At 46.8% G+C, this 14,557-nt stretch overlaps 1 protein-coding gene across 2 annotated transcripts in view; it reads right to left on the bottom strand.

The window, feature by feature from the left end:
- Nucleotides 1–5,335: 5,335 nt before the first annotated feature.
- The window catches only part of klhdc8a (kelch domain containing 8A), a 37,705-nt gene continuing 28,483 nt past the window's right edge, over nt 5,336–14,557 (bottom strand). For both annotated transcript variants that reach the window (XM_080209700.1, XM_080209701.1), the window contains exon 6: nt 5,336–7,358. In XM_080209700.1, coding sequence (XP_080065826.1) covers nt 7,165–7,358 — 194 coding nt within the window. In that variant the 3' untranslated portion in view covers nt 5,336–7,164. The remainder of the gene's footprint in view (nt 7,359–14,557) is intronic.

Raw genomic sequence — 14,557 nt, 5'->3', positions numbered from 1 at the left:
TCAGAAAAGATTGAACAGGCTGGGATCTGCTTCTCTAATAGACAAGACTAATAGTCTGGGGCTGTGGTCAGATCCCAATTGGAGTATTGTGAGCAGTTTTGGGCCCCACTGCTAAGGAAGGATGAGCTGGCCTTGGAAAGGGTCCAGTGGAGGTTCACAAGAATGATCCCTGGAATCAAGAGCTTGTCATATGAGGAACGGTGAGAACTCTGGGTCTGTACTCATTACAGTTTAGAAGCTTGAGGGGGGGATCTTATTGAAACTTACAGGATACGACGAGGCCTGGATAAAGTGGACGTGGAGAGGATGTTTCCACTAGTAGGAAAAACTAGAACCAGAGGGCACAACCTCAGGCTAAAGGGATGATCCTTTAAAACAGAGACGAGGAGGAATTTCTTCAGCCAGAGAGTGGTGAGTCTGTGGAACTCTTTGCCGCAGAAGGCTGTGGAGGCCAGGTCATTGGGTGTCTTTAAGACAGAGATAGATAGGTTCTTGATTAATAAAGGATCAGGGTTATGGGGAAAAAGCAGGAGAATGGGGATGAGACAAATATCAGCCATCATTGAATGGCGGAACAGACTCAATGAGCCGAGTGGTCTAATTCTGCTCCTATGTCTTATGGTCTTATGACAGAATTCCTCAAGATTATGAAACGGTTTTGGTAGGTCACTTGCAGACAAAATTCTACAAATGTGAGGTATTGCATTTTGGAAGATCTATTACAGATAGAAAATATACAGTAAATGGCAGAACCCTTAAGAATATTGATAGGCAAAGGGATCTGGGTGTATAGGTATACAGGTCACTGAAACAGGTGGAGAAGGTAGTCAAGAAGGTATACAACATATTTGTCTTCATCGGCTGGGGTACTGAGTTTAAAAACTGGCAGGTCATGTTGCAGCTTTATAGAATGTTAGTTTGGCCCCATACCTAAGGAAGGATGTGCTGGCCTTGGAAATATAGTGTTCAATTCTGGTTGCCACACTACCAGGAGGTTGTAGAGGCTTTGGAGAAAGTACAGAAAATATTTATCAGGGTGTTGCCTGCTATGGCAGGCATTAGCTATGAGGAGAAGTTGGAGAAACTTAGTTTGTTTTCACTGGAGTGACAGAGGTTGAGGGGAGACCTGATAGAAGTCTACAAGATTATGAGAGCCATAGACAGTGGATAGTCAGAAGCTTTTTCCCAGGGTGGAAGAGCCAATTACTAGGGGGCATAGGTTTAAGGTGCAAGGGGCAAGTTTAAAGGAGATGTATGAGGCAGATTTTTTACACAGGGAGTAGTGAGTGCCTGGAACTTGGAAAGGGAGAGACAGTAGCAGTGGATACGGTCGTGACTTTTAAGGAGCATCTTGACAAGTAGATGAATAGAATGGGAATAGAGGGATATGAAGGCTAGAAGAGTAGGGGGTTTTAGTTAAGTCAGGCAGCATGGTTGGTGCAGGCTTGGCGGGCCGAAGGGCCTGTTCCTGTGCTGTAATTTTCTTTGTTCTTTGTATGACCACAACTAGAGGCCATAAGTATAAGGCAATCACTGATAAATACAGCAGGGAGTTCAGGAGAAATGCCTTTACCCAGAGAGTGCTTAGAATGCAGAGCTTGCTGCCATTGGCTGTAGTTTAGACAAATAGTATAGATGTGTTTGAGGAGAAGCTGTGTAATCAGGTGAGGGAGAATAGTGTAGAAGAATAACAGTCAAACATGCCAAAGTTATGTGGGTTAGGTAGATTGGCCATGCTAAATTGCCCCATAGTGTTGGGGGTCTAGCTAGGGTAAATGCATGGGGTTATGGGGATAGAGGCTGGATGGAAATGTGGTCAGTGCAGACTTGATGGACCGAATGGCCTACTTCTATGATTCTATAATATTCTGATTGTCAAAGATGAAGAGGAATGAGATAGGTGTGGCACATAAATACCCAGCATGGACATGTTTCTGTACTGTAAATACTTTTAAAATGTCTTCACCTCTTCCCATCTCTGTCTTCTCCTCCAGCCCTTTAACCCTCGGAGATCTCTGCATCCCTCCAATTCTCACCTCTTGTGCATTGTTGATTTGAATCATTCCATCAACTCTCTGAGCTGAAAAATCTGGAATTCCCTTCCCAAGCCTCTCCACCCCTCTACTCACCTCCTTCTTTGAGGCACTCATTAAAACCTACTTCTTTGAACAAAGTCATGGTCACCTGAGTTAATGGCACCATAGATGTGAAGTTTTATCATGAAGCCCTTTGAGATGTTTTGAAATGGTTAGCAATGTTTCACATGGCGGCACAGTGGTTAGCACGGCTGCCTCACAGCTTGGCTGACTATCTGTGCGGAGTCTGCATGTTCTCCCCGTGTCTGTGTGGGTTTCCCCCAGGTGCTCCGGTTTCCCCCCATAGTCCAAATGACGTGCTGGTTAGGTGCATTGGCCATGCTAAATTCTCTCTCAGTGTACCTGCACAGGCACCAGAGTGTGGCGACTAGGGGATTTTCACAGTATCTTCACTGCAGTATTAATGTAAGTCTACTTGTTACACTAATAAATAAACTTTATAAACTTTAATGTTCAAGGTATTAAAGCAGCTTATTGTTGTTGCTGCAGTGGCACCGCCCTCTTCAATTATCATAGAATGCTACATAGCAAAAGGAGACCATTTGGCCCATTGAGTCTGCACCGACCACAATCCCACCCAGAGCCTAACCCTATGCATTTACCTTAGCTAGCCCCTTGACACCAAGGGGCAATTTAGCATGGCCAATCCACCTAATCTGCATATTTTTGGACTGTGGGAGGAAACCCACAAAGACATGGGGAGAATATGCAAACTCCACACAGACAGTGATCCGAGTTGGGAATCAAACCCGGATCCCTGGTGTTGTGAGGCAGCAGTGCTAACCATTTTGCCACCATGCCACGCAAAGAGTTTAAAGTTTATTTATTAGTGTCACAAGTAACGCTGTAATGAAGTTACTGTGAAAATTCCCTAGTCGTCACACTCCGGCGTTTGTTTGGGTACACTGAGGGAGAATTTAACATGGCCAATGCACCTAACCAGCACATTTTTCAGACTGTGGGAAGAAACAGGCGCACCTGGAGAAAACCCACACAGACACAGGGAGAACGTACAGACTGCATAGACAGTGACCCAAGCCAGGAATCGAACCTGGGTCCCTGACACTGTGAGGCAGCAGTGTTAACCACTGTGCCACCCATGTTTCAACCAACAGGCCACCTTTTTATTCAAGTCCCAGGGCTGTAAGTTAGTACAAGGTCCCTAGTAGGTCTCTGATTTGTGGCTTACAACTAGTCTAAAATTAGGCCTTTGACCTTTAGGTCAGATGCTAATTGTGCTTCCAGTGTGTCCATTTGAAGCAGATTAATTTTGGTTCAAATTGCTCCCCCCCAGTCTAAAACCACCTTACAATCCATTGGGAGCAATAGTTAAACTTGGCCTGGGAGCAATGCTGTGTGCTAAAATTCTTCACTCTGTATGTTCCTCGTACGGGTTTACAGTTCAATGGGAAATCAAAATTCTGTTTCACAAAGGCTGAATACATTCACATGAGCCCAATCTTAACTCACTCAAAGCCCATTCACTTAGAATCATAGAATCTCTACAGTATAGAAGGAGGCCATTTGGTCCATCAAGTCTGCACCAACAACAATCCCACCGAGATCCCATCCCCATAACCCCACGTATTTACCCTGCTAATACCTCTGATACTAAGGGGCAATTTGGCATGGCCAATCCACCTAACCCACACATCTCATCTCCAATCGCACCTCCCATTATCAGAAAGTGTGGCCATCACTAATACCTATGTTATTACACAGCTGGAGTACTGTGTGCAGTTTTGGGCGCCGCACCTGCGCAAGGATATTTTGGCCTTGGAGGGAGTGCAGAGGAGGTTTACTAGGCTGATACCGGAGTTGAGGGGATTGAGCTATGAGGAGAGGCTGAATAAACTAGGCTTGTACTCGTTAGAGTTTAGAAGAATGAGGGGAGATCTCATTGAGACGTATAAGATGATGAATGGGATGGATAGGATAGAGATGGAGAGACTCTTCCCGCTCAAAAAAGACAGTAGGACTAGGGGGCACAGCCTCAAGATAAAGGGGAGGCGGTTTAGAACGGAGTTGAGGAGGAACTTCTTCACTCAAAGGGTGGTGAATCTCTGGAATTCTCTGCCCGTTGAAGTGGTGGAGGCTGCCTCACTAAATATTTTTAAGAAGCGGGTTGATGGGTTTTTGATAAGAGAAGGGATTAAGGGTTATGGGGAGAGGGCGGGAAAGTGGAACTGAGCCACGACAGATCAGCCATGATCTTATTGAATGGCGGGGCAGGCTCGAAGGGCTAGATGGCCTACTCCTGCTCCTATTTCTTATGTTCTTATGTTCTTATTACAGTGAAGCAACAGACCATTCGACCCGCTTGGCCCATACTGGTCTTTTTCTCCACATGTGCTTCTTCCCGCTTCCTGCATCTGACCCTATCAGCAGAACCTCTCTCTCTCTCTCATATCTAGCTTCCCCTTGAAGACATCAATGCTATTTGTCTCCACTGCACACTCTATATCAGGGCTACAGGGAGAAGGTGAAGGAATGGCTTTTCAGGGAGCCAGCAGAGATATAATGGGTCGAATGGCCTTCCTCTGTGTTATAATGATTCTGTGATGCTTTTGCCCAAGGACTGAGAGATATAGTAATATGCTGAAATACATAAATTATATAAAGTCAGAGAATATTGCATCTATAATAATGCAGTGAGCATTATAATCACGATGTGGAGATATCAGCGTTGGACTGGGGTAAGAAGAGTGAGCAGTCTTACAACACCAGGTTAAAGTCCAACAGGTTTACTTGGTAGCACAAGCCATAAGCCGCAAGCCCTCTGAAAGCTAGTGGCTTGAGCTACCAAAAAAACCTGTTGGACTTTAACCTGGTGTTAAAGAACAAAGATCAAAGAAAATTACAGCACAGGAACAGGCCCTTCAACCCTCCAAGCCTGAACCGACCATGCTGCCTCACTGAACTAAAACCCCCTACCCTTCCGGGGACCATATCCCTCTATTCCCATCCTATTTATGTATTTGTCAAGGCGCTTCTTAGAAGTCACTATCGTATCCACTTCCACTACCTCCCCCATCGAGTTCCAGGCACCCACCACCCTCTGTGTAAAAAATCTGCCTCGTACATCTCCTTTAAATCTTGCCCCTCACACCTTAAACCTGTGCCCCCTAATAATTGACTTTTCCACCCTGGGAAAAAGCTTCTGACTATCCACTCTGTCCATGTCTCTAATAATCTTGTAGACTTTTATCAGGTCTCCCTTCAACCTCCATCATTCCAGTGAAACTTCTTACTCCATTATAATCACACCAGTGCTGATGTAATATGCAGAAACAATCAGCCGTTTCAAAATTTCCTGCAATAATTGTTTTGCTGTCTTGTTGGGTAACAGTCTCAGTGTCTTGTCTGAGTTCAAAAGTTTCTCTGAGAAATTATCAACTAGTAAACTATTGGATTTATCAGTGACCTTCTAATGTTCGTGGTTTTGGACTTCCCCAACAAGTGCAAATATCTTCAGTTAGAGAAACGAATGTACATGAATACAATCCATTTTAATTACAGTACGTGCTCAGAATTCTCCTAGTGGCTAAGTTCCAGGTATTTAAAACCTTTATCTAACTCCCATCAAGTTTAGATTAAACTGTCCTGAGAGTGTGGCGGAGGCAGGTCCAATCGAGGCATTCCAGAAGAAATTGGATAATTATCTAAAAAAGGAGAAAGTGTAGGATTATGGGGAGAAGGTGACAGGGTGACATTCGATGTATTACTCCTTCAGGCAGCCAGCACAGACTGGATGGGTTGAATGGCCTCCTTCTGTAATGACTCTATGATTCTGTTGCCTAAGGGTTGAAGTAACACTGCTGAATTATATCAGCTACATACAGAGTCGCAATACAGGGAATCTACACTAACACAGTTAACATTATAGTCACACCAGCACCATTGCAGTAGGTGGGATTACACACTCTGCAGTTTCCTAATACGTGTTTGCTGGGTAATCCAATTGGCTGTTTTGTTGGTTAACAGTCTTGCACCTCAAACCTGGTGCACCTTTTGCCATGGGGTAGCAGTGCAAGGGAAAAGTACCGCAATGTGCTAAGTGGAATTCCCTCCTGTGGTGTGTGAGCGCGTGCTGGGACTCAAAGAGCCTTCCCGATTGGTTAACATGATGCACTCAACTCTTATTGAACATCTGGAATTATCCACAGGTGCTTGCGCTCAGGAACTTTGTCTGAATGAGTTACCTTGTGTAGAGTCCACATTCAGTTATGTCAAATGTTCTTGATGCATTGTTAGAGACAAAGCTGTGGTCTGTTCAAGTTCTTGGTCAAGATGAAACATCGAGAGATCTTATTTTCAACCAACCTGTCCCTGGGTGGTCGATTAAGTTGGCTAATTAATCTTGTTCTGCCATGCCCTCTGTTCGGTTTCCTCCGGGTGTTCCATTTCCTCCCACAGTCTGAATGACGCGCTGGTTAGGGTGCATTGGCCATGCTAAATTCTCCACCAGTCTACCCGAACAGGTGCCGGAGTGTGGCGAGCAGGGGATTTTCACAGTAACTTCACAAGTAATGTAAGCCTTACTTGTGACTAATAAATAAACTTTAAACTTTACCATTCATTGTTGACGATTAACATTGGGTGACTCAGCCTTCCAATAAATTCCACCGTTAAAAAACATACTCGATCTCCAGGACAGTTAACAATTCAGTGACTGCTACTTCCAAGAGAAACGAAAACTCTTGGACAAGCTCCCTGAGTTCTGGGGGAGAGGTGGAGGAGGGAGGAAGGGAGAGAACGGGGTGTCCTAGGACTGAAACTTTGTGTTCCATGGAGAAAGGGCAGTGAGACTGTGAGCCAAGGCCCCACTGGAGTGGCCTGAACTAAATCACAGGAGCTAAATGACAAGAGGTGAAGGATTCGCCTTCCGTGACTGAGGAGGAGTGAAGGAATTTAGCTCCCTCCGGCATTCCGACACTGGAGTTGAACAGAGAATGCAACAGCCTTCCTCTCGAACACCCAGAAACAAATGTGAATTAAACCCTCGAGCAGAAGGCTTTCACTCAGCCCTGGATGGGGGCTTCTCCATCCTCTCAGCCATCTTCAGCACCTACGAGTCCGCCAGGTACAGAGCTTCCACCGCATTGCTGGGCCCATGTGACACTCCACCAATGACCAGGAGGCGGTTCTTGAAGATGATGCTGGAGCAGGAGCAGCGGGCGGTGGGCATGGACGGCAGCCGCTCCCACCTATTCTTGATGGGGTGAAAGGCCTCGGCTGAGCCCAGGACTGTCGGCTGGTCACCTGAGAAAACAGACACACTTGTTAATGCATCACCTCCAGGCTGTGCTACACGTTGGGTCTCCATTCCCCGAGCACTGGAGATGTCACCGGCGTTGGGGGGGGTGGGGGGGGTGGTGGGTGGGGGGGGGGGGGGGGGCGGGGGGGGGGGGTGCGGTGTCAACCCAAATTGGAAATAATTGGGTCGAAAGGTCTGAGTAAAAATTAGCACTGCTACCCCCACAGCGCCAGGGACCCAGGTTTGATTCCTGACTTGGGTCACTCTCTCTGTGGAGTTTGCACATTCTCCTCATGTCTGCGTGGGTTTCCTCCGGGTGCTCCAGTTTCCTCCCACAGTCCGACGGATGTGCTGGTTAGGTGCATTGGCCATGCTAAATTCTCCCTCAGTGTACCCGAACAGGCACCGGAGTGTGGTGACTAGGGGGCACAACTTCATTCCAGTGTTAATGTAAGCCCAATGTGACAGTAATTGATAAACTAACTTAAAGTTTAAAGTTTATTTATTAGTCACAAATAAGGCTTACATTAACACTGCAATGAAGTTACTGTGAAATTCCCCTTAGCTTAAGCTAAATTCAGTGAAAGGTTCGCCTTGTGTTTGCGTTATTTAATTCCTTTGCCCTCCTGCCCGGTTTATTCCCCTCATTTGGTGGTTCACACTGGGTCTCCAAGGAAACATGATGACGTGCCATCTCTCATCTGTGGGAAATCAGGGAGTGAGTGTTTGCAGACTGTTCAACTGCAGAAAGCATCACAGCCACCATCATCCTTTAAACCCACAGACTTGCACAATCTCAGCGGAAAGCAAAGGCATTTTTAAAACCTGGTTGGATCAAACCCTTCTTTTGACTGATGGACCTTCACTCAGATTGATTGCTGTTCCCTCTGCTCTGTGACCCCTTGCACAGATTGTATTAGGGGAAAAGCAGCATCAATGTACAAAGGGGGCCCCATCCACGGCTGCCACCCATCCGTGATTCCCAGCTCTCTGCCAGCTGCTCCCATCCTCTACCTCTGCCCCCCACCCCACCTCTGCGCCTCTCTGGCGTTCCCCTGCCCCCATCCCCTGTATCCCTCCACGCTCCCCTAACCCTGTGTCCCGTCTCCAGCTGGTCTCAGTACTGATTCACTCAATACTGACCTGCTCACCGCAGGAACAATACTGAAAATCCAGGACAAGAAGGGAAAGGTTTGGCTTATGTTGAATTGGATGAAGGGAAACATTTCGGGATGAGAAGCGTTTTCTAGAGGAAAGGTGAAATCTGCCCAAATTTGATGAGTGAGAACTCGACCTGGCTTTAGGCTGTGGCTCCAATCCCTGCGGCTGATTCCGAACTGCCCTCTGAAATTCCAGGGAAGGTTTCATCAAAGCTGCTGAAGTGAGATTTCTTCCTCACACGAAGTGGCAGCTTAGGCTCAGTTTGGTCTCGCTCCCAACTCCAACTTTTTTTTAATTCATCCGTGGGACGTGGGTGTCGCTGGCTGGCCAGCATTTATTGCCCATCCCCAGTTGGCCTTGAGAAGGTGGTGGTGAGCTGCCTTCTTAAACCACTGCAGTCCACGTGGGTTGACCCACAGTGCTATTTTAGAAAAAATTCCAGAATTTTGACCCAGCGACTGTGAAGGAACGGTGATATATTTCCAAGTCAGGATGGTGATTGGGAAGGGGAGCTTGCAGGTGTTCCATTGTATCTGCTGCCCTTATCGTTCTAGATGGAAGTGGTCATGGGTTTGGAAGGTGCTGTCTAAGGATCTTTGGTGGATTGCCGCAGTGTAGATAGTACACACTGCTGCTACTGAGCGTCGGTGGTGGAGGGATTGCATGTTTGTAGATGTGGTGCCAATCAAGCAGGGCTGTTTCGTCCTGGATGGTGTCGAGCTTCTTGAATGTTGTTGGAGCTGCACCCATCCAGGCAAGCGGGGAGTATTCCATCACACACCTGACTTGTGCCTTGTAGAGGTTAAATTGTCACAAGCTTGAGATGGACAAGGTTGGTCGTTTGCCCGGGCGAAATCCTTGTCTTCCTCGTACACCATCAAACTATCTGTCCAATTACTCCAAAGCCCTAAGCATCCTACTGAGAATTCCATTCCATTCATGTGCTGAATACAGCACTCTACAACACTCTTCACATCTCTAGATGTCTTCACAGCTGATGAAGCACTTTTTGAAGTGTTGTGACTCCTGTAGGGTAGGAAAAGCAATCTTCATACAACAAGCTCCCACAAAGAGCAAGGTGATAATGGCTATCAGATAAATCGGTTGGACTTAAACCTGGTGTAGTCAGACTTCTTACTATTGTAGATGGTGGACAGGGTCTGGGGAGTCAGAAGGTGAGTTACTGACTGTAGTATCCCTAGCCTTTGATCTGCTCTTATAGCCATTGTTTATGTGGCAAGTTCTGTTTCTGGTCAATGATAACGCCAAAGATCTTCACAGTAGGGGATTCAGTGATGGTTACACCATTGAATGTCAAGGGGTGGTGGTTAGAGTGTCTCTTGTTGGTGATGGTCATTGCCTGGCATTTGAGTGGCACGAATGTTACTTGCCACTTGTCAGCCCAAGCCTGGATATCATCCAGATCTTGTTGGATTTGAACAGTGTCTGAGGAGTCGTGAATGGTGCTGAACATTGTGCAATCATCGGCAAATATCCCCACTTCTGATCTTATGATGGAGGGAAAGTCATTGATGAAGCAGCTGAAGTTGGTTGGGCGTAGGACACTGAGGAACTCCTGCAGAGGTATCATGTAGCTGAGGTGACTAATTCTCTACAACCATCTCCTTATGTACAAGGTATGACTCCAACCAGCAGAGAGTTTGTCCCCTGATGCCCATTGATTCCAGTTTGGCCAGGGCTCCGTGATGCCACACTCGGTCGAATGAGGCCTTGATGTCAAGGGCTGTCACTCTCACCTCACCTCTGGAATTCAGCTCTTCTGTCCATGTTTGAACCAAGGCTGTAATGAGGTCAGGAGCTGAGTGACCCTGGCAAAACCCAAACTGGGCGCCAATGAACAGGTTATTGCTGAGCAGGTGCTGCTTGATAGCACTGTCAATGACCGCTTCCATTACTTTACTGATGATCGAGAGTAGACTGATTGGGCAGTAATTGGTCAGATTGGATTTGTCCTGTTTTTTGTGTACTGGACACACCTGGGCAATTTTCCACATTGTTGGGTAGATGACAGTGTTGTAACTGTACTGGAAAAGCTTCACTAGGGGAGCAGCAAGTTCTGGAGCAGAAGTGTTCAGTACTATTGCTGGAATGTTATCAGGGCGCATTGCCTTTGCAGTATCCAGTGCCCCCAACCATTTTCTGATATCACATGGAGTGAATCAAATTGGCTGGAGACTGGCATCTGAGATGTGGGGACCACTGGAGGCGGACGGAATGGATCATCCACTTGGCGTTTCTGGCTGAAGATTGCTGCGAATACTCCAGCCTTATCCTTTGCACTGACGTGCTGGGCTCCTCCATCACTGAGGATGGGGATACTTGTGGAGCTTCCTCCTCCAGTGAGTTGTTTCATTGTCCACCACCATTCACGGCTGGATACGGCAGGATTGCAGAACTTAGATCTGATCCCTTGGTTGTGGGATCACTCAGCTCTGTCTATCACTTGCTGTTTGGCATGCAAGTAGTAGCTTCACCAGGTTGACACCTCATTTTTAGGAATGCCTGGTGCTGCTCCTGGCATGTCCTCCTGCACTTTCCATTCATGTGCTGAAGATTAAATGCTCAGAATCCATCCCAGAAGCTGACACTCCAGTGTAATACCAAGGGAGTGCTGTACTGTCAGAGGGGCTGTCTTTCGGAGGGGTTCTGCTTACCCTCTGAGGTGGATATTAAAGACCAAATGGTGCTAGTCAAACAGCCATTATCACCTTGCTCTTTGTGGGAGCTTGTTGTGTGAAGATTGCTTTTCCTACCCTACAACACTTCAAAAAGTGCTTCATCAGCTGTGAAGACATCTAGAGATATGAAGAGTGTTGTAGAGCGTTGTATTCAACACATGAATGGAATGGAATTCTCAGTAGGACGCTTGGGGCTTTGGAGTAATTGGACAGATACTTTGATGGTGTACGAGGAAGACAAGGATTTCGCCCGGGCAAACGACCAACCTTGTCCATCTCCAGCTTGTGACAATTTTGCTTCTCTTTGCCTTTGGCTACCTCTGCTGGTGATACCTGAGAATTGCAACCCCTTGAATTGAAGGCTGCAGACATTTCTTCGAAAATTAAACAGAGGAAAGCGCTCCCTTCACTCTACTGCCTTTCCTTGGGTCTCCTCACTGAAAATGAAGTGGAACTTCTTCATCTGTGGAACTCATTGCCACTGCCAGGTCATTGAGTGTGTTTATGACAGAGAATGATAGATTCTTGATTGGTAAGAGGATCAAAGGTTACGGGGAAAAGGCGGGAGAATGGGGTTGACCGAATGGTGGAGCGGACTTGATGGGCCAAATGGCCTTATTCTGTCCCTATATTTATGATCTCACCCAAGCCACATTCCCACTTGGGGAGGTGAGTGAGAGCCTGCAAGGACACTCTGAAAAGAAGAGGGAGACACTGAACCTTCTGGAGTGACTAGCAGTCAGTTACTGGCAGCTTGTGTCAGCCCTGGCTCAGTGGGAGGGTCTCGCGAAGTTCAGTCACAAGGTTAAAGATTCAAGTTCCACTCCAGAGGCTTGAGCACAAAATAAGAACATGAAGAGCATAAGGAAGAGGAACAGGAGTGCGGTAATTCGAGCTTTCTTCACCACTCAATATGGTCATGGCTGATCTCATCTCAGCCTTCCCAAGGCTGACGCTCCATGGTGCCAGTGCTGGAGGGCAGCTGCACTGTCAGAGGTCATGTTTCCTATATCACTTCAAAAACTACGCCTTTGGCTGTTTAAGATGTCCTGAGCCGGTGCAAGGCACTCCAAGAATGGAAGTCTTTCTTTCTTCAACGAAGTGATAGGATTTGGACACATCAGCTGCACAGTTTGATAGGCTTCAGAAAGTGTGACCTGGAATGGTTGGTACAGTGGTGCAATGGTTAGTACTGCTGTCTCACGGTGCCAGAAACCAGGGTTCAATTCCCGAGCTTGGGTCACTGTCTGTGTGCAGTCTGCACAGTCTCCCCGTACCTGTGTGGGTTTCCTCTGGGTGCTTCGGTTTCCAAAGGCTTACATTAACACTGCAATGAAGTTACTGTGAAGTACCCCTAGTTGCCGCACTCCGGCGCCTGTCCGAGTCAACGCATCTAACCAGCACGTTTTTCAGCATGTGGGAGGAAACCAGAGCACCCAGAAGGGACCCACACAGACAGTGACCCCAGCCGGGAATCAAACCCAGGTCCCTGGCGCTGTGAGGCAGCAGTGCTAACCTTTGTGCTACTACCTTTTCTAGCAGCTTTTCCTGTTTTCACTTGCTGTTTTAGAAGTTAGAATCACGCGTTACTGCAGATCTTACTGGCAGAGCTTCAACTTGTACAATAAATGCAGGGATTGCAAACTAAATTGTCACCAACTTGGAGCTACACTTAACCCTGTGGCCTGCTGTTGCCATCGAAAGAGCCAATTCTATTCAACCAAAGCAGAAAGTCTTGGTAACAGAGACTTGAAGCAGTCGTCTTTTAATTCCAATTTTCCTTTCCCAATGACTTTTCCCCTGCATCCCATTTTAATTTAGGGATAAGGCTGGGGTGGAGTTGTGGTCAGTACAGACTTGATGGGCTGAATGGCCTCCTTCTGTACTGTAGGGATTCTATTTTATGATTGGAAATGCTGCTTTATTTGGTCTGGGCTGACGCTCTGGAGTTCCAGGTTCAAATCCATTCACAGAGGTTGGTGAAATTTAAATCCAATTAGTAATAGGCAACACAGTAGCACAGAGGTTAGCACTGCTGCCTCACAGCGCCAGGAACCTGGGTTCGATTCCCAGCTGGGGTCACTGTCTGTGTGCGTCCCCTCCAGGTGCCCCGGTTTCCTCCCACACTCTGAAAGACGTGCTGGTTAGGTGCTTGACCCGAACAAGCGCTGGAGTGTGGCAACTAGGGGAATTTCACAGTAACTTCATTGCAGTGTTAATGTAAGCCTTATTTGTGACTAATAAATAAACTTTAAACTTTTAGAATCCCTACAGTGTAGAAGGAGGCCATTCAGCCCATCAAGTCTACACCGGTTGGGATGAATGACCTATTTTGGATAATATTTAAATACTGGCTGTAAGATTCTATGATTCTATGAAAATTCTGGACACTCAATGTAAAGAACAGGACAGAGTTAACAGGGCAGGATGACCACAAGAGCTGTGAAGATGAAGGAGCTCATCCTGCTCGTTTCCATTCATCCCTCCAAAGCAACCCGACACGCAATCCAGTTGATGTATCTGTTTCCGAATGGGTTTCCAGACCACCAGCTTAGTTACTCTGTCCAGAGTCCATTCCAAATGTTGATGGAGTTTCCATTAATTTTCCACACGATGGCTGTCCCAACAGCTCACGTTGCTGGACTCCAGATTCTTGCACTCATGTGTTCGAAACCCACCAAAGAAGTTTGAGAATTTAAATGAAGTACATAAAACTCTGGAAATAAAGAGCTTGCATCAGTCACCGGGAAGATGCTGGATTGTTGCATAAACCAAACCAGTTCATTCATGTCCTTTAGAGAAGGAAACTTGTCCTCCTGATCCGGTCTGGTCTATATGTGACTCCCATCCCACATCAACTTGTGGTTGACGCTTAATTGCTTTCTGCATGGCCTGAAAATCAAGCGGTTGTATCAAACTTTCTGAAGGGTAACTAGGGCCACACAATAAATGCTGGCCTTTCCAGTAACACACGGATCAACTATTTTAAACACCCACTCCCTCATCACAATGGCAGCAGTGCGAACCATTTATAAGATGCACTGTAGCAACTCGCTAAAGCTGCTTTGACAGCCCCTTCCAAATGCTTGACCTCGACAACCTAAAAGGACAAGGGTAACAGATACAAGGGAACACCACCACCTGCAAGATCCCCTCCAAACCACTCACCACCCTAATTTGGAACTGTCTCACCATTCCTCTTTTTTCATAGATTCATAGAACCCTACAGTGCAGAAAGAGGCCATTCGAGTCTGCACCGAACACAATCCCACCCAGGCCCTGTCCCCATATCCCACCACTAATCCCTCTAACCTACGCATCCCTGGACACTAAGGGGCAATTTC

Source organism: Carcharhinus amblyrhynchos, chromosome 22, assembly GCF_965287045.1.
Source record: "Carcharhinus amblyrhynchos chromosome 22, sCarAmb.v2.hapA, whole genome shotgun sequence".
In the NCBI taxonomy this organism is placed as follows: Eukaryota; Metazoa; Chordata; class Chondrichthyes; order Carcharhiniformes; family Carcharhinidae; genus Carcharhinus; species Carcharhinus amblyrhynchos.
This window is presented reverse-complemented; position numbering and strand designations above follow the sequence as displayed.